A 24327-nucleotide genomic window follows, 5' to 3' on the forward strand; every position below is an offset into this window, starting at 1 on the left:
ACTCACCGTTGGAAGCTGTGAAGTCAATGGCCACGGTGAAGTTAATCTGCGTCCTTGGAAGAGAAAAAAAGGCAGGGATAGGATTCATTAATCAGCAACAGTCTCAATCCCCCCTTTCCTCATTCCTGCAAACAAAACCCTCGATCTGCCCATGCCATTACGCCGAGAACACAAAACAGGGATCCTTCCTGCAGATTTGGCCGTTAATAGCAAACCTGGGACCCAACGGCTTGGAAATGAATGCCCATATTGTCTGAACTTGTTAACCTGCAGCGAGTGGATGTGGTCAGCCTGTCAGCGCTTTTTCACACCGAGCCTCAACCCCCGCCCCGGTTCTCTGTTCACTGCCACTCCAACACGCCGCGCGTGTCATGTCGCGGTTGGAAGCAGCCGGCAGCATCATCCTATTTGTCACCTCAGTGGGCCAGAAGAAGCGGAGGCTCTACAAGCCATCCATCGTCGTGACGGGACACTCATTGGTCCGGAGGGGGAAGTCAGAGATGGACGGCGATAGGGAGGAAATCGAGTCAGGGGAAAACTCTTCTCTTAGGTGACCATTTCAGTGGCTGGCAGTACATTTGGTACTTAAGCCTTCACTGGGGATTTACAGACTTAATCTCTTCAACCCAACGTACGTACGACACAAAAATTCAATTCTGACACATATATCATGTGGAGCGGTTCAGAATCATGAAAAACTAAATATATCTATAAAAAAAAAGATATATTCTTTAAAACAGTTGAGGGGGAAAAATGGGAATTTTGATTTGCAGTCGATGGAAAAGGAGTCCCCCCCAAAAAAAAAGTTTTTTAAACTTTTTTTAATGTAGTTATATTTTGAAAAGTAGGAGAAAAAAAATGATTCTGGCAGTCCTTTTTTTAAACAAATGTCCGTCATAATTAGACACAACTTTTCACTCCAGGAAAAGAAAAAAGGCTTTGCATGCTATGAACACCTGCGGCGCCGCTGGAGGGGCAGGCCCGATAGCGGTTGCTAGGCAACAGCAGTCTGCAAAAGTGGACGGTTTCATCCGTCTTAACCCCACTTCTAATAAGGAGCATTTGCCTCAGCCGTAAAACAATGTTGTCTTTAATTACGGCTTGGTTTGTCACATTAAGACGTCCGCAAGTGTTGATTTGTCGAAACGAGGACGGCTTTCCAAAGGGAGTCCGCTTTCCTCCTACATTGGAGCGCCTGCGTCGGCATGAATACGCAAAGTGGCCTAAAAAAAAAAAAAAAAAAAACGGCATCTCAGGTGGCGTCCTGATGAGATGCCAACAGATGCTGCTGCTTGGAACGCGTCCAAGTCGCCGAAGGAGGATGAAGACGTCGTCTATGCATTAAGAAGTTTGACAGCAGCGGCAGGGAAAATCTAATTGGACCTGACATCTTGCATCTGAGTTGCTTTTCAAATTTCAATCCCTCCCGCCACCCCTCCTCTAACCCCCCAACACACGCACACACAATTCTTTGTTCCGCCGCTGGATGTCTGCTCCTCTTCCAAATGACATCTCACAATGTGTTCAATACGGGGCACGGTTTCCTCCAGCTTCTATTCTGGTTTCAATACTCAATTCCGCAGGCAAAATAAGGGGAGACAATATCTGTCAGCATGAGTGACAGAGCAGCCATCAAAGGCACGACTCCAAATGAAAGATAGGGCCAACAACTGTTCATTTTCATCCGAGGCCTCGTGAATAGAGGCTTCTTTGTGCGGAGCCATGGGTGGTTGTAACGCTTTAGCGGGCGCGGTGAAAAGAATGAGCGCAGCGGCGATGCTCCAGATTGAGATGGAGCCTTCCCCAAATCAGGCGTTTATGCTAATGCAGCCAGCCGATCATGCTCCTAATGAGGTCCAAATGAGCAATTAGTTGATTGGGTTGAAGCACTGGAAAGAGCTGCCAATCAAAAGGAGAAGAGAGCAGTGAGAGGTTGGAGGGGTTAGATGAGCCAAGGCAGCACTAAAAGGAGACAGAAGGGAATTTTAAAATAAGACGGCTCACTGGGGATTTCAGAGCATGGCTTGAGTGATTTCACAGTATTTGTGTATGCAAGCGTGGGCATGTTTGTGTGAACGAGTCTGCCCATTCTGCCACTCGGACCATTGCGATCCATTTGGGTCTCAAACAGCGATAGACCACTTGGCACTTGATTTCGACCGCAGGAAGCGCGGATTTGCGAAGACCGACTGGGGCTTACAAGCAAATGACCTGCGCAGAGACGGACGGCATTTCTCTCTCTTTAGAGGACACGCGGCAAAAAGTGCGCACGTGCAGTGCAGGGCGGGGCTGCGAGCACGCAAGATGAACAGCGACTTGCTCAGTGACATTCACTCTGCGCATCCCCCGCCACGTGATTCAATGCCTTATTGATTTCTTTTGAGAAGCTCAATTGTGGGAAATCAACAATAAAGTCTGTGACAAGCTACACGAGGTAGACAAAAGGGACACATTGTTGCCTACGGGATTGCCCAACCTTTACTGAGTCAACTTTTTTTTTTTTTTTTCTTGAAAGGGTGTTTTCAGGTTTCAAACCAAAGGACACATGGGAGAAGACATTGAAATTTCGCCTTTCCTCCCTTGACATTCTCCTCGCTCCTCACGAGAGCAGCCCCTCAACGCTCGGCCGCGCACGTGCGGCAAGTCACGTGAGCCAGCGTGGAAACACAAATGCAAGACTGCACCGCAAGGGAAACGGCGGAGTCTGCTCGACTTTGGCTGGGTCATTTGGTCTTGTCCTACTCACAAGAATAATAAAATATTCATCTGAGGGGGAAATTATATTTGGCGGACTGCAGATGGCATGGCGGGGTTTTGGACGGGACACTACGGTGGCTGACAGAGCTCATTCTTTTAGCGGTCGAGGAACAGGTTGACAATAAAACTTTTTTGGTATTTAGATTTTGTATGATATCATCTGTGTTCACCCCCCCGCCCTCACCCCAAAACCGCAATCGATATGAAAAGCCTGGATGTAGAAAATTGAAATGTCGAGTATCGTCCAAGACTGAAGTATCATCCTGAGTGCAATGTGAATGTGAAATGGACAAAAAATGTACAATATGTGCAATTTAATGTCAATGTTTATTGTCATTGCAAAAATAAATATGCCGTCGTGTCACTGTCTCCTTCCTGTATTTGGTCGCGGCTACATGGCACGCAAGGAAAGCACCATTGTCGTGTTTTAGCTTTTGAGGACGGACTTGGGACTTTTCTCACGCCTTCCTGCTCAAATCTTCAAAGGCACTTGCACGTCGAAGCCCTTCCGCGGTTTTGCCACGAGGATGTTTAAAGTGGGTCGGGAGTTGCTGGAGACTGTTCATCCTGGCAATTGCTCCTGTTACAGAAAAGCAGGCACACCGACTTAGCTTCCATGCAAACTCTCGTTTCATCGTCATTTACAACCATCACCGGGGAAGGATTAAGCGACACCAAATGGGTGAAAAAGAAGAAATATCCGAGTAGCGCCTTCATGAACAACATTAATATAATAAAAAAAAAAAAAAAGACATATCAACTTTACTAATTATTGTGAGCTAATGCTAACACTCTAAAGGTCGCCCTCTAGTTGCATGCAGATATTTGCGAATATCACTTACCCTACTGCTCAAAACTGGGCCGTCTTCAAACTTTCAAGCCGTCCGTTGTCAATAAATCCACTTGGATCATAATCACCGCTGCGGCAACTTCTGTGTGCCTACTTGAACTTTATCCTTCGGGCTATTTGCTACGGATTTGATTTTTTTTTCCTCACACCGCTTTTTTGCAATGGCGCTCTCACTTGTGGAGCTCTGTTGGCCACCGTAAGACAGGGTTAAGGACGCCCAGTGTGAGATCACTCATTAAAGGGATACCACCCCAACCATTTCATAGCCAGCATGTCTGAGGGGGGTAAGAAAAAAAAAGTCATCTTTCACCTACCCTCCCTTAATGTAGTCCAGGAAGGTGACATCGATGTCCACGAGGAATGACAACAGCGTTACCTTGGAGAGAAAAGGGGAAAGGGTGGATGGATCCAAGTCAGTGACAAAGTGATGACATATTTAGGGGTTGTGGGGGTTGTTTTTTTTCTTGCTGCTTACCGTTCCAGAGTTGAGGTATTTTTTCTTTTTATCTTTCTTCTTTTGATTTACCACCTGAAAAAACAAAAAAAATCATTTGTGAGAATTTCGGCATTGAGTTCTTCATTCTTTGACAGAGACTGCAACTTTTGTCATCAGTTGCAATAAATCTTCCAAGCTGTAACGCACCTGCACAACTGACCTGCGTAAAATCTACATTCAACACGAGTGTCAAGCAGAAAAAAAAAAAAAAAAACAAGCTTCGTTTCCAATAACCAAGGTTGTTCTGTCTGATAAATATGATGGCGAGGTTGATGCGAGGAGAGATGGCCTTGGGGGAAAAAAAAAAGTTGAGGATTTATGTGTTCAAATTGAGTCTGAAGGTGAGGAGGAAAATGTGGCTTGAACACACAAACAGAGGCAGCGAGTGCAAACTGCACATTCCAAGATGGAAAAAGCCGAGATCAAAATATAACAACAATAATGAAAAACTTTTTTTTTTTTTAAAGAGTTGTTTTTCAAATTGAAGCCTTTTCAATTTGAAAATTGCATTCGAATACGCCAACTGTCGAAACTTCATGAATCGTGACTGGCTATGCGCTCACCTCGTAGACGTTGAATTGGCTCTGCCCTCTGGATAATTCTCTGTAGCTGGTGCTGAACTCTCCAATAAAATCATGACTGCAGAGGGGAGGGAAAAAAAACCCAACGAGAATGAGATACCATGTCTGGCAACGTACTCGAACAAAACACATCTTACATTTAGAAGTGAGAAATCATGCACTGTTCAGATGAACCGGTTTTTAAAAGAAAGTCCTTTCTCTTCTTCTTTTTCATAAAGCTTTGGGCTGACTCCAACACGGTTGATGAAGCACAAACAGTTCTATTGAAACTTCTAAAATGTCACTGCTCTCCCGAAAAAAAAAAAAAAAAAAGATAAACGCTGGTGGTGCTGAATAGAGAGGAGTTTAAATCATAAAAGGAACAACTCCTCGTTAATATGCAGCAATGTCAGTCAGCCAGACTCATCACGAGGCTTTCAATTTGGGAACAACCCAGCGGAGAGAAAGCTTTCGAGCGCTTTTTAACATAACCTACTTGGCGACTTTGTCTTTTTCATGACATCTCTCACAATTATTTTTTTTTCAGGGACTACAATAATGCAGACTAGGGCCCAACTGGTTAAATATTTGTGCGGCCACGGCTCACCATGGGCAAGAATTCTCCAATAAGTCTCGGATGCCGACACCTCGCCAAAATGTAATCACCTGTCCCAACCCCTGGAGGCTTATCTGTGATTAAATGTTCATTTGACTCCGTGATGAACTTTTAAGTAATCTTCCGAGAGGCAAACACACATATTACCTCGGCGATGCAAGATTTACCTGCCGTCTCTGTCCCAGTCGTACACCTCAACCTTGATTGTTCTGTTACAAAAAAAAAAAGAATAGAATGAGGGTTTGTTTTTTTTCTTCTTCTCAAAAGAGACTTTTATGTTTATCCTGACGAAATTCGTTTCTGCTGCGCTCGAGGCGCAGCGGGCGCTTTGTTGCAAAAAAAGGCAGCGTCATTAAAGCCCGCCGAAAGACAAAGCTGTATTTGTCTGCCGCGTGGCAGCCCTCATTAAAATGGGAAAGATGTATGATCGTGGATCGCGTGACTCAATTTGATAGGAAAAATGCTAATTTCTTTTGGTTGGCGTCACCGCAGATCCCTTCGGCGGCTTATCTCTATCTCCAAACAGCTGCACCTGCCTCCCGTCATACGCTCTTCCTCAGACCAAAATTCATTGGCTTTCCGTGTGTCGCCGCGGCTTCCGAGGATATACCGTACGTCGGATGAATCGTCTGCCCGAGGCAGATATCCCGCATTATCGTGGTTATCTCCCAATATTTCAAATAGAAGTGTCGTCTCCTGCGAGGCGGGGAAAGAGAAACAAACAAGGATGAAGAGAAAGCATTGGCGTGGGAGTGAGGATCTTTATTAAGGGGAGAATGGGGGTGCATCTAATGAGGCCCGACTTTTGTTTTTACTGTAACCGCGCTGCCACGCGGCTTCCTCGATACAAATTGCATCTAATTGAAAACACCCAGAGCCGAAGCGCGCTTCTCCCATCCCTCTCATCTTTCAATAAAAGGCAAGGAGTCGAAACCCGAAGCGGCGCTAATGGCCCTCGGAGCTCGGCGTAGGCGGCCGGATGAGCATCATTACAGGGAAGGCGGTAATAAAGTTAAGGAGCAGGCTCCTCATAAGCCGGCGCACGCGCCGACACTCGGCTCTCGAGATGGATGAGTGGTGGGTGAGGTCAACACCAGCAGCACCATGGATACCAATGGACCAAGTCTCATTACTGGCAACTTTTTAACAGGACAAATGAGGTGGGCGCTTATTCCCAAATGAATATCTCTATAAATTGCAACTACATTTTAGGGATTAAATGCGCGACAAAGTGCCATACAAGAGGTTTAGTTGTTTCTTATCTCATGCCACAGACGCAACAAAAGAGTGACTGTGTGGGAGTGTGCGTGCCCACTGTGCATTTGTGAACTTTTGGTTGCCCGAGTAACCCATTGATAAGGCCTAGCTTGACTCCACTGCCCAAAGAATCCCATTGTGCCCACAGGCGCACTGTACTAAATCGCTGTTGTGTGATCCTGTACTACTGTCGGGCAGACAATAAAAAGATGGGAGAGGTTTCCCCCCGGCCCCTCCATTTTTCATTTGCAACTCGTAGAACCCGAGAATGAATATCAGCACCTTGGACAGCAATTCTCCAGTCCAGGTGGTTGCAAGTAAGCTGAACTTTTGTTCTCAGGTGGAACCACGTGACGTCTCAGTGTTGGCGCTGCGAAATTACCAAAACTTAGTCTAGCCTGCCCCTGCGCAGAGTTACACCGCGCCTCGCGCCAGACTTGCACTGAACATGGAAATAGTGCGCCGTGTGGCTGTTCTTGTTCTTGACAGTAGTGGATTCAATGAAAACAGGACCAGTTTTTAACATGCCAATTTGTCGAAATATTTGCGATTAATATTCTGCATCGGGCTACCGCGTATCATGCACTCCATTGAGCGTACATTTTATAACTGGGAAAATGCTGCCGTACCTGTCATAGTCCCCGTTGCAAAGGGCGCGAACGGGGATTTTAAAAGCCTGCCACACAGGGTTCAATGTGTTCTTCACCACTTCTGTTTTGTGGCAAATGGTGAACCTGCAGAGAGAAAGATCGGGGATAAAAGATTAGCGGGGCGCCATGTAAGTTCGGTGAACATAAATGGACATATTTCCTTACCCAAGCCCCCCCCTCCTCACTCAAATTGTTGCACATGTTGTGCGCAAACATCACCTCCTCCAACCTGATTTCAAAGACCTCTTTGGATCCGGAGGGAAGGACGAAATCAATGAAACCAATTTCCTCTGGATGCAGAGGAGGATTAAAGCCCCCCCTAAAGCAGAGTAGAAGAAAAGAGCAACGCACGTGCTGTCCTCGTTGCTCCTGTAGAAGACCAGGAAGGGGTCCGACTTGCCGAAAAAATCCTTCTTGTCCAACTTGTTGCCGCAAAACTGCATCATAACCGACTCCTGGTGAACACACGACAAGGGCAAGGCGTGACTTGCGAGCAATGTTATTCGTTCAGTCGTCGGAACCAATCATCAGTCCGTCCCCTCACCCTGCAATTGTTCAGCTCCTCGGCTTTCACGATGATAGTGCCGCATTTTTTGCCGGAAATGCCGCTGTCAACAAAAACACACATAAGAAAAACAAAATCTATATTTTTTTAAGAAAAGCTTACAGGAGCTCATGAGCATATTTTGTATATGTGCAAGCACACAATGCAAGTATTCTGTACAAGCCAAAGGCCAAAACACGTCACAAAAAAAAAAAAAAATTTAAATGTGAATGCGCCATTTTACTCTGACACACATTCGTAGGCAACGTTTCGGTGCGCCTCCCTTTTACAAGTCACAAAGAGCACTCTGTTGTGAGGCACTGACAGCATCCAGAAAAATGGAGGCAAGGAGCGAGGCCGGTTGAGAGGGAGAATAACGACGCGGAAAAGTGCAGATGCTGCGCGGCGATTGCGTTTCACTTCACTGTCGCGCTGGCAAAGGTGGAAAGAGGTGATGCATGTGGGCGGAAGTCGTCCCCTCCCCCCTGCCCCGAGTAAACATCGCCTTGAAGGGGAACTCGATTTCATCATTACAGCGCCCAACCGTACGCTGCGAAAGCGGTGGTTCAGTAGCCGTGATGTCACTTTTATCGTACGCCATTCCCCGTGTAGTCTAACGAGAGCCGACACAATAGCATTTTTTGTCTCCTGTGTGGGGGTACAAAAAAGCCCGGCGACGCGCCTCGAAATAACTTTTAAAGAGGTCTGGCAATCTGACAAAAGAAGCAGGTCGTCTGATGAGCTCCACTTTGCGAGTACCACCTGACAGGAGAGCGACTCAGGCGGCCGTTTAAACAGCCTGGAATTGGGGTCAAAGAGCGCAGCTTGAAGCGAAATGCGAGTCTTCTCGTTTCAGCACGAGGGGAAATGCTTCCCAGGTGCCACGCGAGAGGCGCCCCTGCAACGTCGCCGAATTTCAAGCCATCAAGTCACATTTTCAGTGCGCAAAAGGGGCAGTTGGTCGGAGGTTTATAATTAACTTCGCATCTCTGCTACTTTCTGTGGGCCATTCAATGCCGTTTTTCATTCGACTATTTGAGTTGGGGGGTTTTTTGGGGTGTGTGTGTGTGTGTGTGTGTCAGTTTTACAGTAAACTTCAACCGGGCGTGACAAATAGTTTGAAGCAAGCACACCGGAGTTCTTATTTGGAGAACTGTGCAAGCGAGGGAGTGAGATCAGGTGATAAGTGATACTTGAAAAAGTGTGTTTTAAAATGTTGAAGTGTTTCAAATGTGTGGGAGGTGTCAAACTATCGAGCACGTGTTGATTTTTTTATATTTTTTTATACAGTATGGTCTTTCTAAATAGCAGATTTTCACATGCTGCTGATGGATCTGGCCTTGAAACGAAAAAGGAAGCGATGAAACAAAAGTCAAGAGCGCAAGATGGCTTTGTAAGTGCCGCGAAAGATGAGTTTCATTGAAAGTTTGAAGCGATGTGGGTTTATGTCCTGTGCACAATCATGCGCGTGTACACGTGTCTGCCGGTGTTCAGTAAACAACAGCGAAGAGTAGCACGAGTCATAGAAAGGACTGTAAAAAAACACACACAGAAAGAGTTTGCTTTAAAAAAAAAAAAAGGCAATACGGCGGAGCGAGTGAACGAGTGAAAGTTCCACATCCAGGAACTTGAGCGGTTTTACTTTGGCTACGAAGACGAGCGGTTCCAAGACGCGGGAACGTGGCTCCTTTTCCCTTTTAGCATCGACGCGAGACAGACACCCGCTCCGAAGAATACTTTCTGAGTGCGAGCATGTGAGAGGGAGGGAAAAGCAGTGAATCCTCTAATCAAGGGACAAGGATTTGCAATCAGGCTCCGGCCCGAGACAGGTAATTACGTTTTGGGCTGCGCAAGCATAACCGGCGAAACCGATACTACAGTACATATCCATCTCGTAATCAGTGAACGGGAACATATACAGCGTCGAGGTAATTACTTATAACCGTAAAGTGTCTGACCCTCCCATACAGAGGCTTACAATCACATATTTTGTTTGCGTCGGGTGTACGTTCTGGTTCGCCGAGTCCAGAGATGGGCAACTTTCATGATTACCTTAAAGGTGGCCACATAGGATCCTGTGTCTCCTAACCAGGTGTGCGACAGAAATTCCATTTCAAATATGGATACAAATGTTAGAAGCTGCTCGTCAACGGTTCTGGTAGGCGGTGGGGGGGGGGGGGCTCTCTCTCTGTTGTTTGTGTATTTTTGATTGGAGAGCTTTTTTGGCGGGCAATGTTATTGGTGATGAAAATGCAAATTTCCAGGACAGTGTCTCGAGAGGCACTCACAAAAGCAGGAGTGCTCTCATGCAAATTTCACTCAACAATGAGTCAGGGTGACACATTGGAGCTTATCAGTCGGGAAGAGCCCTCGGGATATCTATGAGCCTCACGTTCACGGCACTCGACTGACGCAAGCACCCAACGGTAAACCATTTGTTTAACTTTTGACCGGCAAATGCTTGACACAAGCCTAAAGTGTTTCTGTGGTGGTTACGTTTCAATTTTCATCTCACGTGCACGCGCGCGGGCTACAATGGATCCCTCCGGAGATTGATTGAACAATGAAATTAGCCGTCATTAGCCCTCATTTAAAATTTGTTGAAGAGCTCCCCTGATGTGTCAAGCAGCAGGTGTGTCCGCTTGACAAGGCCTTACGCACACATAGAAATATTTGTCGAAATAAAGCCGATGAAATGGACGCCGGGAGGTGTCGGGATTTTAAGTTTGCGTCATTTTGCGTGTCACTTTTGAGCGGCCAAAGTATACGCACATTCACACGTCTGAGGTCCACTCACCCGAGAGGCTTTTCTAAGCGGCTGCCCAAAGACCCGACCGCCTCGCCCAATGTACAGTAGGCCTGGCCCAGAAAGTCCTGCGGAGTTAATGACAGAGGAGAAGCAAATTAAAAAAAAAATAGCGAGAATTTGCTCAGTAGTCAGGGCTAAAAAGCCCGAAAGAAATGAAAAGTCACCGCCAGACAGACCCAAAACCGTTTCAGTGGCCCCTTTACATTCCCCATTGGGAGATAATATTGGCAAGAAGATTGAGTCTTTCTCCCAATAGCCCTCACAGCTGCCCCACTCGGCTCCCCTGCCACTTTCCTGCGAAATTAAATTCCATTTTCACAGCGCACGGAATGAGACTTCACATTGGAAGAGACAGAAATGCAAGAGGAGAGCATGTAGCCCAAACACGGGAAACGGACGTGCGCCGCACATGACGCTGTAAACGAATAAATGAATTTGTAAGCGAGCTACTTGGGAAATATGGCATCTCCACACGTCTTGGCGAGGAGCAGACATGATGAGAACGTTTGTCAAGATCCTACACGAGAGAGGCACAGACATGATTGAGCCTTTTGGCGTCTTTTTTTTTTTTTTTTGGTATCAGCAGCCACGGTGTGAGCTGCTGCTGTTTTATGATGCGGTTTAATATGACCCCCCCCCCACCCTTAAGATGACATAGATGGACTGTCGCATTCAGATTTCATTGAATCTGCTTCAGCGAGGTTATTGTCATGATCATTTGTTGTTGGAATGAGAGAGGCTGCTAATAAAGCCGCCGCTGGGTCATTAAGGCACAAAATGGAACGCAGATCATGACTTGAATTTGCTCTTACCTCATTAGTTTGTATTTTACGACAACAATAGAAACTGTGTCTGTGTGTAACTAAAAGATCAATTTGATATTAAGCAGCATTAGCACTACATAAAAAAAAAAAAAAACAAAGATCATGAAGTTGTGTGGGCGCAGCTCGATTCACTAGGAAAAAGTTCAATGTGACGCTTTAAAATCGACAGAAGAGGAATGTGGGTGCGCGCGCGACTGTCATTTCACGTTTCCAGAAGACACTACTAATTAAATGCTAAAACCGTCGACATATTAAATACCTCCAAAAGCCTTTGTTGCCAGAACGGATTTAGATTCCTAAACAATCCTTCATGGAGAACTTTGGAGTTGCTCTGTGGTTTGTCTTGATGAGCAGGTCTTCATTGTTCGTCGTCCATGTCTTACGTACGATACCATTTCAAACAAAAGCTTAAGTGTGCGCTCGCTGCCGAAATATTGGTTGAATTGTCAACTTTGTATCCTGCGGCGTCTTCGTTTACAGATCGCACACCGGTGGGCTCTGTATGAGAGTGTGCGTGCCATATTTCCCTCCATATTTCGTCGGCGTTCTCAACCGGTTCCCAGGTGTGACCGTAGCCTACACCTTTCATGTTGAAACACATCTAATGGATTGGCTCTGTGGCTTCTCCCCCCCCCCCCCCGCGCCCACGTCCCTTTGGAGACCAGCATCATCTAAGAGGGGGAGGTGGGGAGGGGGGGGCGCGCCTGTCTCTTCTTGTACCGGGTTTATTGATTTCGAGATGATGGGATGGCGAGGGGCAGGGGAGGGAAGACACATTGACGGAGTGCAACGGGGAAAAGGAGAAATAGAAAGACGGTGACAGAGGAAAAGAGACAAAATAGAAATGTGACGGAAAGCCACGGTGGGAAAGAAAATGATGGCTGGGAATTTCATTTACTATCATTATCAGGATCAGCATTACATTGATTTGTCACTTCCAATGAGGATCAATTGTAGGTGCAGTACAGGAGAGTAAAAAGGAGATGATGAGGGGGGCCAGAATTGTCATTTTTCAGATTATGATAATACGATTGTCCTGTATTTATTTATTTTTTTTTCTGAACCACAAAATCATGGTGTGATTGTCAAGGAAGAATCAGATGGCCACAAAGCGGAGGAAATAGGCGACAATAAGGAGTGTATTTATCATCCTAACACAGGCAACATATTGTTCCACTAATATCTTTTCTCCTCATGCACTTGTTTAGTTAATTGCCTAAAAATCAGCCAAAAGCTGCGCAAGGGTTATTTTCCTAGAGCACATGATAAACACACTCAGTGTAATGACCCGATGACTGTTGTGTGGCTGAATTGCTACTAATGGGAGTTATTAGCCAGAGCGCCTTGTGTCTCTCTCTCTCTCTCACACACACACACACACACACACACACACACACACACACACACACACACACACACACACACACACACACACACACACACACACGGCCCTTTAACACACAGTGGGATCAGAAAGAGAGAAGCAGCGGTCGAAACGGACAGGACAAGTTTGGGTACTCACGTGTTTGGAGAGGTTCGCACTCTTGGAGTCGACGTCGTACCTACGCAGAGGGGAGAGCGCGAGCGATGTGGTGAATTACAACGTTGGGGGTGGGGGGCAAAAGCTCAGCTGGGAACACAACGGGGGATTGCAGACGGATACTGGGCCAGGCAGCTTGTCACCAGCAATCGCACCAGAAGCGGCGGGAATGCACTTCGCGGCGTCGCAGGCTTTCCCCCGCTAAACTGACACTGAACGGACTAATTGGATGTCACACATACAATTGCGAGGGGATCTATATTCTGTGCGAGAGGGCTTTCGAGATACTTGGAATGTCTGGTATGGCTGACCGACCGATCATTGAGAGGATTATTCACACCTCATATTCCTCGCACAATACCCGCCGAGAGAAAATTTTCCCCCGAAATAGCTCTCAAAAGTGCAGAGGCTCCTCATAAAAATTGGAGGCAATCAGGCAGACCATTCGTTCAACAATCGGAGATCATTTCACAGCTCCGGGTCAGCCGTCACTAAAAGTGCAGTGCCATTTATTGGGTAATATTTTGAAAGGGGGAAGATGGGGGTTGATTTAAAAGAACGTTCAGGGTGAAGAGTATCAAGTGGACTGTAATTAGGATTTGGGATATGACGCGTGGCTTCGAGGAGTCACTTTTAGCCTGCCCTCAATATAATTCTTCGCAGAACAATACCCAGTAATCACAGTGAACAGGCCTCCTCCTCTTCCTCCGTGCGTAACTGCTCAGCCCTCCCCTCTCTGCCCGCCGAGAAGTGAAGTGGAGGCAACTAATTTCGAAGTTTACTCAACTCTGCAAGCAGCCTGGTGATGGCCACTACTTGCAGTCGTTGACACCTTAGCTTTTGAAAACCGCGGTAAACGGTCAATCTTGTAATAACTTTGTGTGCTTGACTAAATTTGGTCGCTTTTCGTCATGCATAGAAATATGACAGACGTACGTCTGAGATTACAATTCAAATGCTTCTCTCCCTGTCTACTTTGATGTCACACCCAGGGCCCAGGTCACTTAGGACCTGGTTGTTATGGTTACCCTTTGTTACACTGCGCATAGAGCCGGAAACATGACACTCCGCTACGCGGGAATACTGAACACACGTGCGAGATCAAAACAGTTTTCTCTCGAGGACCGTGCGCAACACAGTGCGATAGCCGAGGTGAGCGGAGGCACGTACGGCATGCACACAAACATGGACCTACTCAAAAAAACAAGCCCCTAGAACATAGGCCCATGCTGTTTTAATTCATGTTGCTGCCTGTACTAGACCAAAAGCAAGGAAAGAAGATTGCCGCGATCAATACAACCTGAAGATTTGCTCCTAACTACCCCTCTCCGCTGTTATTACAGGTAATGCGGGATTGTGGATGACGGGCAGGCGAGCCGGGCCACCAAAAGCACATCGGAGGGCCATCAGATCAATCCTCGTAATCGAGAAGATGAAAGCTACAAATAACGGCCATTTGCCGCAGAAAATAATCATTGCCGGGAGATTATATTTTCAGCACTCTTATTGAACAGGTAAAAACCTACAAGGCAGACTTTCAATCAACTCTGGGCAAAGTCTCACTTACAAATCCCAGTCGGTTTATCTGCAGGTCTCACAGATTAGAATATAATTGGTTTGTGTCTAATAAAATAAAACCCGGCGAAATGCTCTCCTAATTCAATGAGGAATGTAATCAGAGAGTTCGGGGGAGCCACACCTGCGGTCATAGTTTGCTGATTTCATTTGCCCAAAGTCCTACCGTCTCGCAGCGGTATATGACTCACGCAAAGAAGCGCACATGAAAGGGTAAAGACGTCGCCATGGAGCTTTGTCTGTTCATACACGGGCTGACGCGGACGTGGAGCGGAAAACCCGAGGACGTGGGAGAAATAAGACAACCTGGCGCTGGTGTCAACTCTAAAAATAAATAAACAAAAATCACTTTTTCTGTCGTGTGTTTCTTCGAACCGATTCCTGGGGAAATCACTGAAGACCTGCTCCGGAAGCCTTGAGCCTTATTTTATTTTGCACAGAAACACACACACACACACACAAAAAAATACTGCTTACTTACAAGTCAAATCGAAGGTTCTGCCGCTCTTCAAAGAAGTAGTCCAAAATGAATTTCCGCACAAAGTCTGGATTCAGCGTGTTGTCAATCACCTCGGTTCTCCCAAACTGAAAATCAAACAAAACGGGGGGAACACAAACACGTAAAACCCTTCAATGTAGCTACCACCCGGACAGTAAATAACCTAACTGAGGTAAGGCCATTAATGAGAGCAGCGGTGATTCATGTGCATAATTTGTCAAGTTCCTACTCGAGAGCAAAAGTGGCTGGTGAGACTATTATGGCGAGTAATCAATGCGGAGCCGCTGACAGATCATGTCAATGAGGGTCAGGCAGTCTCTGCTTTGGCATTTAAGCGTCGCCTATTAACGATGCGAGCGGGCGACGGGGACTACTCAGAGCGATGAATAACCGCAAATGATTGCGCGCAGAGATTTAGCCCCTCATTTCCATTCATAAATTTTCAGCACTTATTGCGGCGCAGTTAGCCACATGTTCGCAGACGTGTCTCACATATTGGGGTTGTTTTTTAAAATGAATAAATAAATGAAGGGGGTGCTCAAAGAGCCCCGTTATTGCGTCTTGGATATTGGCTTGTATTGTTTTGCAAGGCCTGAATGGACACCGACAGCTCACAAAAGCAAAAGGTGCAAGGTCCAAAATTCAGACAATCGGTTAATCAGCAGATAAATTAAATGAAAAGCTTAATGGGGAAAAATACAAATAACAAGCTAAACACCCACCTCTCTCCATTCCTTGTTGCCCATGCCTTGTGTGTAGAGGACGCAAACTGAAAACAAAAATACACAAGGGACACATAACATTAACGTCGTCAAAAGTTTCAACACGACCAACAAGCTCCAATCAGAATGCGATTCCTGCACCTTCACGAAGGAAACATCAAAGCGCTAATAGTGTACATTTATACGTAATGCCGCCATCACGACACGTGCACGTAATTCTCCTCTTCCAACAGGGGAAGCAAATAGTTTCGGGGCATTTTGGCAATTTCCCGGAAGTAATTATCTAAAAGCTGAAATAATAGCGCTCACTCTTTGATGTCATTTCAGATAAGTGTGTATTCCTGTATTAACATACTGGTGGGGGGGGGGGGGGGGGAAAAATCAGTGGGGAGAAGAACAAAATTGGAAGAGAAACATTTTCAAGTTGCTCTTTTCCCTCCGCGGGCCGTCACTTCATGTATGGTCCTCCCACTCGCCGCCATTATGTTCATCACTGTCACCCTCGCGTCATCCCCCACCGCACACATCACCGTCAGCGTCGTCACCTTGTCATTCGTACCCCACGTTGGTTTTGTGCTGACACGTTTTTGTGGCGATTGCGCCATTGCTTGATGCATTTCATCCCCCTCCGACTCGGTTCCCCACTCACCCCTTTGTTTGCCTGTTGACAAAACAAAAGCATGTTGGTCTTACTTGGGTCCGATTTGGAGAACGTGTCTCTGTCCAGCAGGTTTCTGCGAAAAAAAGGAAACAGAGGTGTGGTTCAGTCACGGCCGGCGAATGAGTGGACAACAGAGATTCGCAATCCAATAGATGCAGAGGGACGCAAAGGCCGTGAGCAAGATAGCGGAAAGGCAAGACGGCTCGCTCAAATGAACCGACTGGTATGAATGGGGCGCATGAGCGCTAATCATTATTTCTAATTTGAGAATAGAAAGATGAATGGTGGTACTTAATTTGAGTGCGGGTGGGGGACATCTTCAAGCATCGAGTGGGCTCGCTCGATTGTCAAGGAGGTGCAGCCCGGCTCAGGCTTTGATGAGAACCGATTTCGATATCTAACCGTATCCGTCAAGGATCCTCGACAAAAGCCCCTTTCGCACTGCACGTAGATCCACGCTCCCCGACGCAAACCACCAACCTTGACAGCGTGTTGAAAAAATTTCTCCGATTACTCCATCCATCGATGGGTTGGTTGGGGGGAATAATCAACCCCACAAAATTTTGATCGCTGCAGAAAAGGCAAGCCCAGATCAAATTCAACCCATATTGTGGTGAGGTGGAAACACGGCTCGATATTCTGAACAGCCGCTCGGCATCAATCATGGGAGGAAAGCTGGTAAACTCGGCAAATCCGAGGGTGGTTTTCTGTGCCGAGTCGGGGGTAACATTTCGGGAGGATCTAAAATACGCATCTTCCCCCGCAGAGCATATTTAAGGCTTCACGGTGCACGAGCAGCCGCTGCTCAGAGCGCATCAGGCATGGTGGCACTCCAAATGGGCTCCTGGGCTCCCCCTGTCAGTGTGTGTGCGTGCGTAAGACCCGATTTCAGGATTTCCACCTCAGAGGAGAACGTGAATGATTCATAGCTCTCTCTCACTCTGGTTTTCTCTCCCCAGCCTTCCTTTTTTTTTTTGTTTTTTTGTTTTTTTATCCCAAGGCAGGGGCCGGAAAACTAAAAGCTGCCCACCCGATTCAGACAGGTCTGAAGGGATAAAAGGTTCCCAAGTCAAATATTTTTTTTTTCCTGGTAATGTTTTACTGCTGCGATATACAACAGACAAAATGCCTACAATGGATTTAAAAAATAACGAAATAAAAATACATTATTGTAATCAAGTGGGCTTTTTGGATTTCAACTTGCAGATTGTTCCAAAGCAGTCTATTTATCCCGCTTTTTTATTTCCCCTTGGCTAACAAACACCAGCCCGCTTTTACAATCATGTTCAAATGTCAAACGCTAAAATATTCTGCATGAATACATGCCATTGCCCTTTTCAAGCACTCACTTATACAGTTGCCAAATAAAGAGCAAAACTAGGCATGAAGCACAACGTCCTTTTGACGATTACTTGGACATGAACTGAGCAACAACAACAAAAATGTATCGATATATATTTCATTTATCTGACAACCAACAGCTATGCAGATTACGTTCATTCGTTTGCTCGCAATTATGCAGAAGCAAAAAGACTCATCAGTCAACAATTTCCCAGGAAAACTCTGCATCTGATTGGAATTGCCGGTTTAGTGTTTCACGGCTCGTTGCAGAGCCGCACGATAAAAGCTGGACAGTTACCATAGCAACTTAATGACAGCCTACTGTGGCACCTTGACCGGTATAGTCGCTGTATGTTTTTCCGCACGGGTTTGAGGTATTTCACCTTTTCCGCTATAATGCATCAGCTCCATCGGAAGCGCGGCTCCCATTTTGGGGCTTAATACAAACACACACTACGCGCCGATGTTGCTTTTTGGGCAACGCCCGAGAGGTCACGCCACTGATGTTGTGTCACGCCGCCCGACAAGACCTTCTCTTCTGGAAAACATTTCTCGCTGGAGAAAAGAGATGGCAGAAAAAGGGAGAATGTCAAAATAAAAAGTCAATAAAAGAATATATATCAGCCAGGTAATTCCCTTTCAAATTATACGCCCCACATTTCGCCGGGAGAATGTTTTGGTATTTCGCGCCCTCTTTGCCATCCTTTGCTCTCTTTCCTGCCTCCTCTCTGATCTCACCTCATGGTGAAAAGGGGATTTTCTCAAAGACAGCCGCAGGCGCCCATTGGGTTTTTTTTTCCCTGCCCCTCTTCTCTCTTATTTCTTCATCCCTCCTTCCACAGTCACTGCCATTCTGGCTCTAGTTCCTTCCGTCGGTCGCCAATTTGACCGTGACCTGAAAAAAGTAAGGTCTGGGGAGACTGAACTAAATACACTTACGCACATTCAGTATGGAGACCACACACACACAGCGCAAAAGTGTACACGGTCTAGTGCTTATCCAGTTCAACACTCACACTCACCTTGTGCGGATGACTGCAAACAAGTACTCAATTTTGTTCTGTAACACGGTGCTCAAAGACTACCATTACAAATCAAGACTTATTCACAGACAGATGAAAAGATGTTTTAGCCCAAGGCTAAAACATTTTTGTACAATTTGCGCAAAAAAAAAAAAAGGTACACAAAGTGGAGGCAGCTGTTCTTCATTAATTTGTTTTCATTTGTTTCTATGCCAATCAATCAAAATATGTCTTGTTAAACTAGTTTGTGGTTCAAAAAAAAAGGTTGGGTCGTGGAGGTAGAAGGCCTTGAATTTTAAAATGTGCTTTCTCTGCATAGCCATGACAAAAGGGTAGCTGAACAGAAGGGGTCCGAGAATTGACACTTGGGGGACCCCATACGTCATGGCCATTCGATCAGATTTCAAACTTTGTGTGTGTGTTTCAATCTGCTTGGCCTTTCTCCCGCTCCCAAAGAAAATACTAACAAGCCCTCACGCATTTCTTGAACCCGTTTCAAAGTAACTTAATACGAACACGCTTCTCGTGACACACCTAAGATTTGTGGTTTAAGTGCGCCGTATTATCGCGCAGTTCCATTTACAATTTGGCGCGGCTGTACAGTAGCAGCGCCAACATGAGGTGAGTAGTTGCGCATAGCAACGGAGCGGGAATATTCTTGGAGACGCAGTACGAGAGGGGAACCCAACCGGGCATGCTCCGATGTTCTCAACAGGTCGCCGAGCACACAGCCACAAGTACCTGTTCTTTTTTTTTTTTTTTTTTTTTCCCCCCCCCCCCTCACTCGTACCAATTTCCCCTCCACTGCTTCTTTTTCGCCTTGCATTTTTCATTGATCTATCCCATTTGATGAGCATCTCACTGCCCCCCCCCCTACATACACACACACACACACACACACGCACACACACACACACACACACACACACACACACACTCTGCAGGAGAGCATCAGCAGCTTGTATTTTCTCTCCGCTTCTCCAAGAGGGCTGCCCTAATTCTTCCTGACAAGGGTTGGGAGAGCCAAGAGAACATCTCGGCGCGCGCACACGCACGCACAAGCACAAGCAGACACGCCGGCGTCCACGTGTGCGACAAACTACACATCCGTCATGTACGCTGCACATCTGCGCCGGTGGCATTTCACCTTAATTGCCTTTGTCATGCCGCTTTCGGTGCGGTTTAGTCCGACTGGCCTCCATCAGCACGTGTCACGGGCCAAATGCTGTCAGCTGCCTGCCATTCGGGGAAAACATTCTAAATGATACCAAACTGATGAGAATGACCTGCTCATCTTTTTTTTTACAGCCGTATGTTGTTTGTGTGTGTGCATTTTGAATGTGTGTCATATCTGAGCGCGACTAAGCTCCTGTGTGTCTTTCTGCAATTGTTTGGCCTCCTGAAAACGCGACAGGAGGTTTTTTTTTTTTTTTTTCCCGTAGCTGTACATGATGTTATTAAGAGGAACCTAAATGTCCGTTTCTACATGCGAGAAGGAGAAAGAGAGAGACTCCGTGCTTGTCTGTGCAGACTGAGGCCAGGGGCGGTTCCTTATGCGAGAGAGTTAAGACAGCCTCCGAGAGGAATTCAAACAGCTTCTGTCTTGTGTGACAGGGGACGTGACTTCATTAGGGCTGATTTCTCTTGCTTTCCGGACTCCTCGCTGTAAACAAGGCCGCGGCGGCTTGTCAAGTGCACGCGAGGGCATCTTATTGCGGAATGGTCAGAATTAGTGTCACGGTCGTCGATCCGAAAAGCTCTCGAGACAGCTGCGACATCATTTGTGGGGAAAATCGGGTGGAGGGAAAGCTGTTGTCTTGCCGATTTTTTTTTTTTTTTTTTTGTCATGAAGTGTAATTCAGATTTGATCCGATGTCTATCGATCCTGTGGGAGCTCATCTACATCCATGGTAATGAAATGTCACAGCAGCACAGTGAGCCCTGCTGCTTATGGGCGCTGAAATGTCATCGACGGAATGACTGACAGATCGCGCGTGTGCCAGTGCTCCCGATGTTTGTGTGCAGGCTTTAAAGCGTTTCGTATGGCGGAGAGATTTTTCACGGCGGAATTTTGATTTTTCGTTGCCTCAACGGGTAAAGAGTACAAATCATTTATCAGTACCCTGGCATTCATTTTTTCCAGTGATGAGCCGATAGCCATCAATCATGATGTGTTAAGCATACTCATGTCTACGCTAACGCCGATTCAGCGTAACGGCCCCCCTCGAGCTCCCACAGCGGCGAGTTACGAAAGGGTTCAAGTGGGCTCTCTGGTGGTCCACTTGCGCTGCGCTTTGAAAACCGGTGAGTGATTCGTATGTCAACGGCTTGCCCTTCGTCACATATTGGCAAAATTGGATGCCAACCGAACAAACAAATAAATAAATCTGATAAAATCATCACAAAACGTAGATGACTTTCCCAATCTGTCCTTTTTTTGCCCCCCCCCACCCTCCTCCTACACATACACCTCAACAGCCATAAATTCCTTTTTAACATGGCGTAACCAACACACACACACACACACACACACACACACGCACACACACACGCACACAGTGTGACTTTCATGGCAAACCAGTCGAAGGAAAAGAGCAACAGAAGGAAAGGGGTCGATTGTAATTTCCTCACAGTGCATAAATCTTTACAGCCTTGAGTCTGAACCGCACGGCAACACCACTTGGGCCTGGGAAACGCACTTAAACTCACGGCGTTCCGCTCAGAATCAAACATAAGGGGGAGTCGCGAGTCACACTCGGCAATTCAAGAGATCAATTTACGGCCGCCTTGAAAGGTTTCTTGGAGGTACTGTAGCTTTGTCTGACTGCCCTTTGTGTTCTCAATCAAAACCAAGAGAGCTCCCCGCTGCTAAGAAGGCACATGTAAACAGACGCCAGGAAATTCGGACGCGCCGCCCACGCATCCTTTTTGCGCGTTGAGCCGGCGACGAACGCAGCCTCTCACAGTGGGCGACCCCGACGTGGCCTCCGAGTGACGCTTTCCACTATTGTTTTCAAAAAGATGCTCATTAGTGGAGCTCTTGGGAGGGCCAAAAAGGCCAATGCAATGCCTTGCTTTAGATTGAATTGGGCGCGAGCCACCTGTAATGGGTAATAGATAGCGGCTCGGTCGGCTTGAGAGTGGCAAAATCATTGCATGCAGCCCGATCGGGGGAAGGCATTAAAAGATTCTCGGTTGTTGGGCATCGCTAAAAATCAATGGTCCACCGGGGGCCGCTTTAAAGGATTTCGCCTTGGTTATTTGACCGTGATTCAACTCTTCCCTTTGTCGGTGCCAATCAAATCGCTCAAGAAGGAAATCCTTTGCCTTGACAGGTGTTACCAGAAAGCTGAATGCATATTATTAGCACAAACAAAGAAGCACGAGGGTAAAATATCAGCTCAGTTGGGACTAAACAAAAAGCTCGCATCTGAGCCTGCCAAGGACTTACTGGGTGGGAATCATTTGGCTTCCCTTCCAAGTCAACACAATAAAACAGCAAGGATGCAGCCAGGGGGAGAATGCATGAAGAAAGTACTTAGTGCCAAAATGCTCTTAGCACAAACAATGTTGGCGGCGCTTCCGATCCAATCCACAAACGTCAACCAGCATTGATCTGGCGGTGTTCGCGGGTGTCACAAGACATTTGGTGATCAACTCAAAAATCCACAAGGAATAAATTAAGGTGCATCGTGAGAATCAAATGTGAAAATGTTCACATTTAATCTTTGTATTGAATCAGTATCCACTTTCATTAAGAAAAAAAAAAAAGATCTGCCCTTCCGTGATCTACATTTGTCCAACCTACTTTTGATCCTTTTCTTGGCTTGCAGCCCGATAACCTCAAGTGTCTTCCCCTTGTCTGCTTCCATTCAGCCGGCTCTCTGTTCGCAAGTTTTTAATTATCTCCACGAGAGTTGAAATTGTCAGTCCGCAGCAAAATCCGTCTGTAGAAACCAGAGACGTGTCGCCGCTGGCTGAATTGTCGCCGTGTGAATACGACGCTAACAATCGCGTAAAAATCGATTCCGCCGGCTCTCTGTTCGAGAGTTTTTAATTATCTCCACGAGAGTTGAAATTGTTGTCAGTCCGCAGCAAAATCCGTCTGTAAAAACCAGAGACGTGTCGCCGCTGGCTGAATTGTCCCCGTGTGAATACGACGCTAACAATCGCGTAAAAATCAGTCCTTTGTCAACATTCAAAACCAGATTTCAAATGACCAACATTACATTCTGAAACCAGATCGGCTGGCGAACAAGATAAACCGTCAACTCCAAACCTCAAATTTCACAAATCTCAAAATATGTCATGAAGATCCCCAATGCAAACAACAACAACAACAACTACTACAGGGAAGAGCAGGCTTGCTAGCTGTTTTTTTTTTTTTATAAACGTGTACTTTTTCTCGGCACCGGAGAGAATATCTGAGAACCTGCGTGTTATTATTGTCAACAGCTACAAAGTTTGCTGACAGTGCTAAGCCCGTGGCATGAAAGTCAGAGAGAGAGAGAAGGCAGAAGAGGGAGGCTGACAAAAAATAAAAAATAAACATTTCCTCAGCGGTGCGAAAGAAAAGGAAAACTGTCAAGACGCAAACCAAAGAATGTCCTATATTTCTCTTTTTAGAAGACGTGACTTGATACGACATCAGCCACTTGGGTTTACAACTTTAAAATTTGACGTGGTAAGGAGGGGGAAAAGAAAAAAATCTTTTATTTCCGAACAGGCACATTTATATAATCACATGATAGCATCAACCCGTTTAATTAAAAGCATACAAACATGTCAGCTTTCAAATTAACTTTGGGCCTTGCAGGCGGGTCAGGCATTTCATTTCTGAGCTTTTTGTGTGGACGAGCACGCTCGTGTGCCCAGGCCCAATCGATGAGCTTGATGAAATATTTGTACTCGAGGCCGTTCTCCACGACAGAGTCCCCCACCCCCCACCCCCCGGCACCATAAAGCAGACAATAACTCCACCTCAGAGTAATTTAATCATCACTTTGGGATCGAAGAGCGGCTTCTGTACACCGGCCTTCCGAGCGGCTACGAGTTCTTAGCGGAGGCGTGTGCCAGTTTCTTTAACTCTCCGTCTTTGCCAAACAGGATAATTTAGTTGGGTTGGTTGCTCCGGTTTTCAGTCGGGGTCAGCATCATTGCCGGCTCACTGCTGGCTCTTATTTCATATCCCTATAGAATCAGAAACATTATCGAACGGAAGCTTACAGTCGGAGTGGGTCAATTATTTCCGGAGCAGCCTCACTCTCTTCACTCTTGAGCGGTCATTTGGTCTATTAATTATGAATATCAAATCAATGAATGGAAGTCAAGAGGTGAGTCATGTGACCCCCCCCAGAAAAAAAACTTCTCACTTTTTTTTTGGCACTAATGGTACACCTTGGTAAAATACAGATATGATCATTTGTGTCAGGTTATTCTCCCCGTGATATGAAAGTCTGTGTCTCTATATCGCACACGATTTCGCATTCCCTTCCCCTTTTTGTCACCTCGCACACAATAACTTCCAAACCTGCGTAACCATGGAGACATTGTACACTGGCTGGTGTGTCGAAAAAAAAAAAAAAAAAAAAAAAAAAAAGAGCC

General features: G+C 46.3%; 1 protein-coding gene and 2 long non-coding RNA genes across 5 annotated transcripts in view; 1 reads left to right on the forward strand and 2 right to left on the reverse strand.

Annotated features, from left to right (window-relative positions):
• LOC109520133 (copine-8) overlaps positions 1-24327 on the reverse strand; it is a 32876-nt gene that overhangs the window by 4481 nt on the left and 4068 nt on the right. For all 3 annotated transcript variants that reach the window (XR_002169116.1, XM_019877113.1, XM_019877112.1), the window contains 13 exons: positions 16393-16433; positions 15700-15746; positions 14960-15063; positions 12886-12925; positions 10528-10604; positions 7731-7794; positions 7538-7641; positions 7166-7270; positions 5447-5488; positions 4667-4742; positions 4083-4136; positions 3922-3983; positions 7-53 (listed from right to left, as the gene is read on the reverse strand). Coding sequence is in view for 2 of the 3 variants with exons in the window: in XM_019877113.1 (XP_019732672.1) it covers positions 7-53; positions 3922-3983; positions 4083-4136; positions 4667-4742; positions 5447-5488; positions 7166-7270; positions 7538-7641; positions 7731-7794; positions 10528-10604; positions 12886-12925; positions 14960-15063; positions 15700-15746; positions 16393-16433 (863 nt within the window). In the remaining variant the exon portion in view is untranslated. The remainder of the gene's footprint in view (positions 1-6; positions 54-3921; positions 3984-4082; positions 4137-4666; positions 4743-5446; positions 5489-7165; positions 7271-7537; positions 7642-7730; positions 7795-10527; positions 10605-12885; positions 12926-14959; positions 15064-15699; positions 15747-16392; positions 16434-24327) is intronic.
• Positions 2492-3912, reverse strand: LOC109520141 (uncharacterized). Its single transcript, XR_002169118.1, has 2 exons — positions 3600-3912; positions 2492-3337 (listed from the first exon to the last, which is right to left on the reverse strand). It is a non-coding gene; the product is annotated as an uncharacterized LOC109520141 (long non-coding RNA).
• LOC109520143 (uncharacterized) lies at positions 13834-14927 on the forward strand. Its single transcript, XR_002169121.1, has 2 exons — positions 13834-14055; positions 14247-14927. It is a non-coding gene; the product is annotated as an uncharacterized LOC109520143 (long non-coding RNA).

Source organism: Hippocampus comes, unplaced genomic scaffold (assembly GCF_001891065.2).
Source record: "Hippocampus comes isolate QL1 unplaced genomic scaffold, H_comes_QL1_v1.1 scaffold61, whole genome shotgun sequence".
NCBI classification, from domain to species: domain Eukaryota; kingdom Metazoa; phylum Chordata; class Actinopteri; order Syngnathiformes; family Syngnathidae; genus Hippocampus; species Hippocampus comes.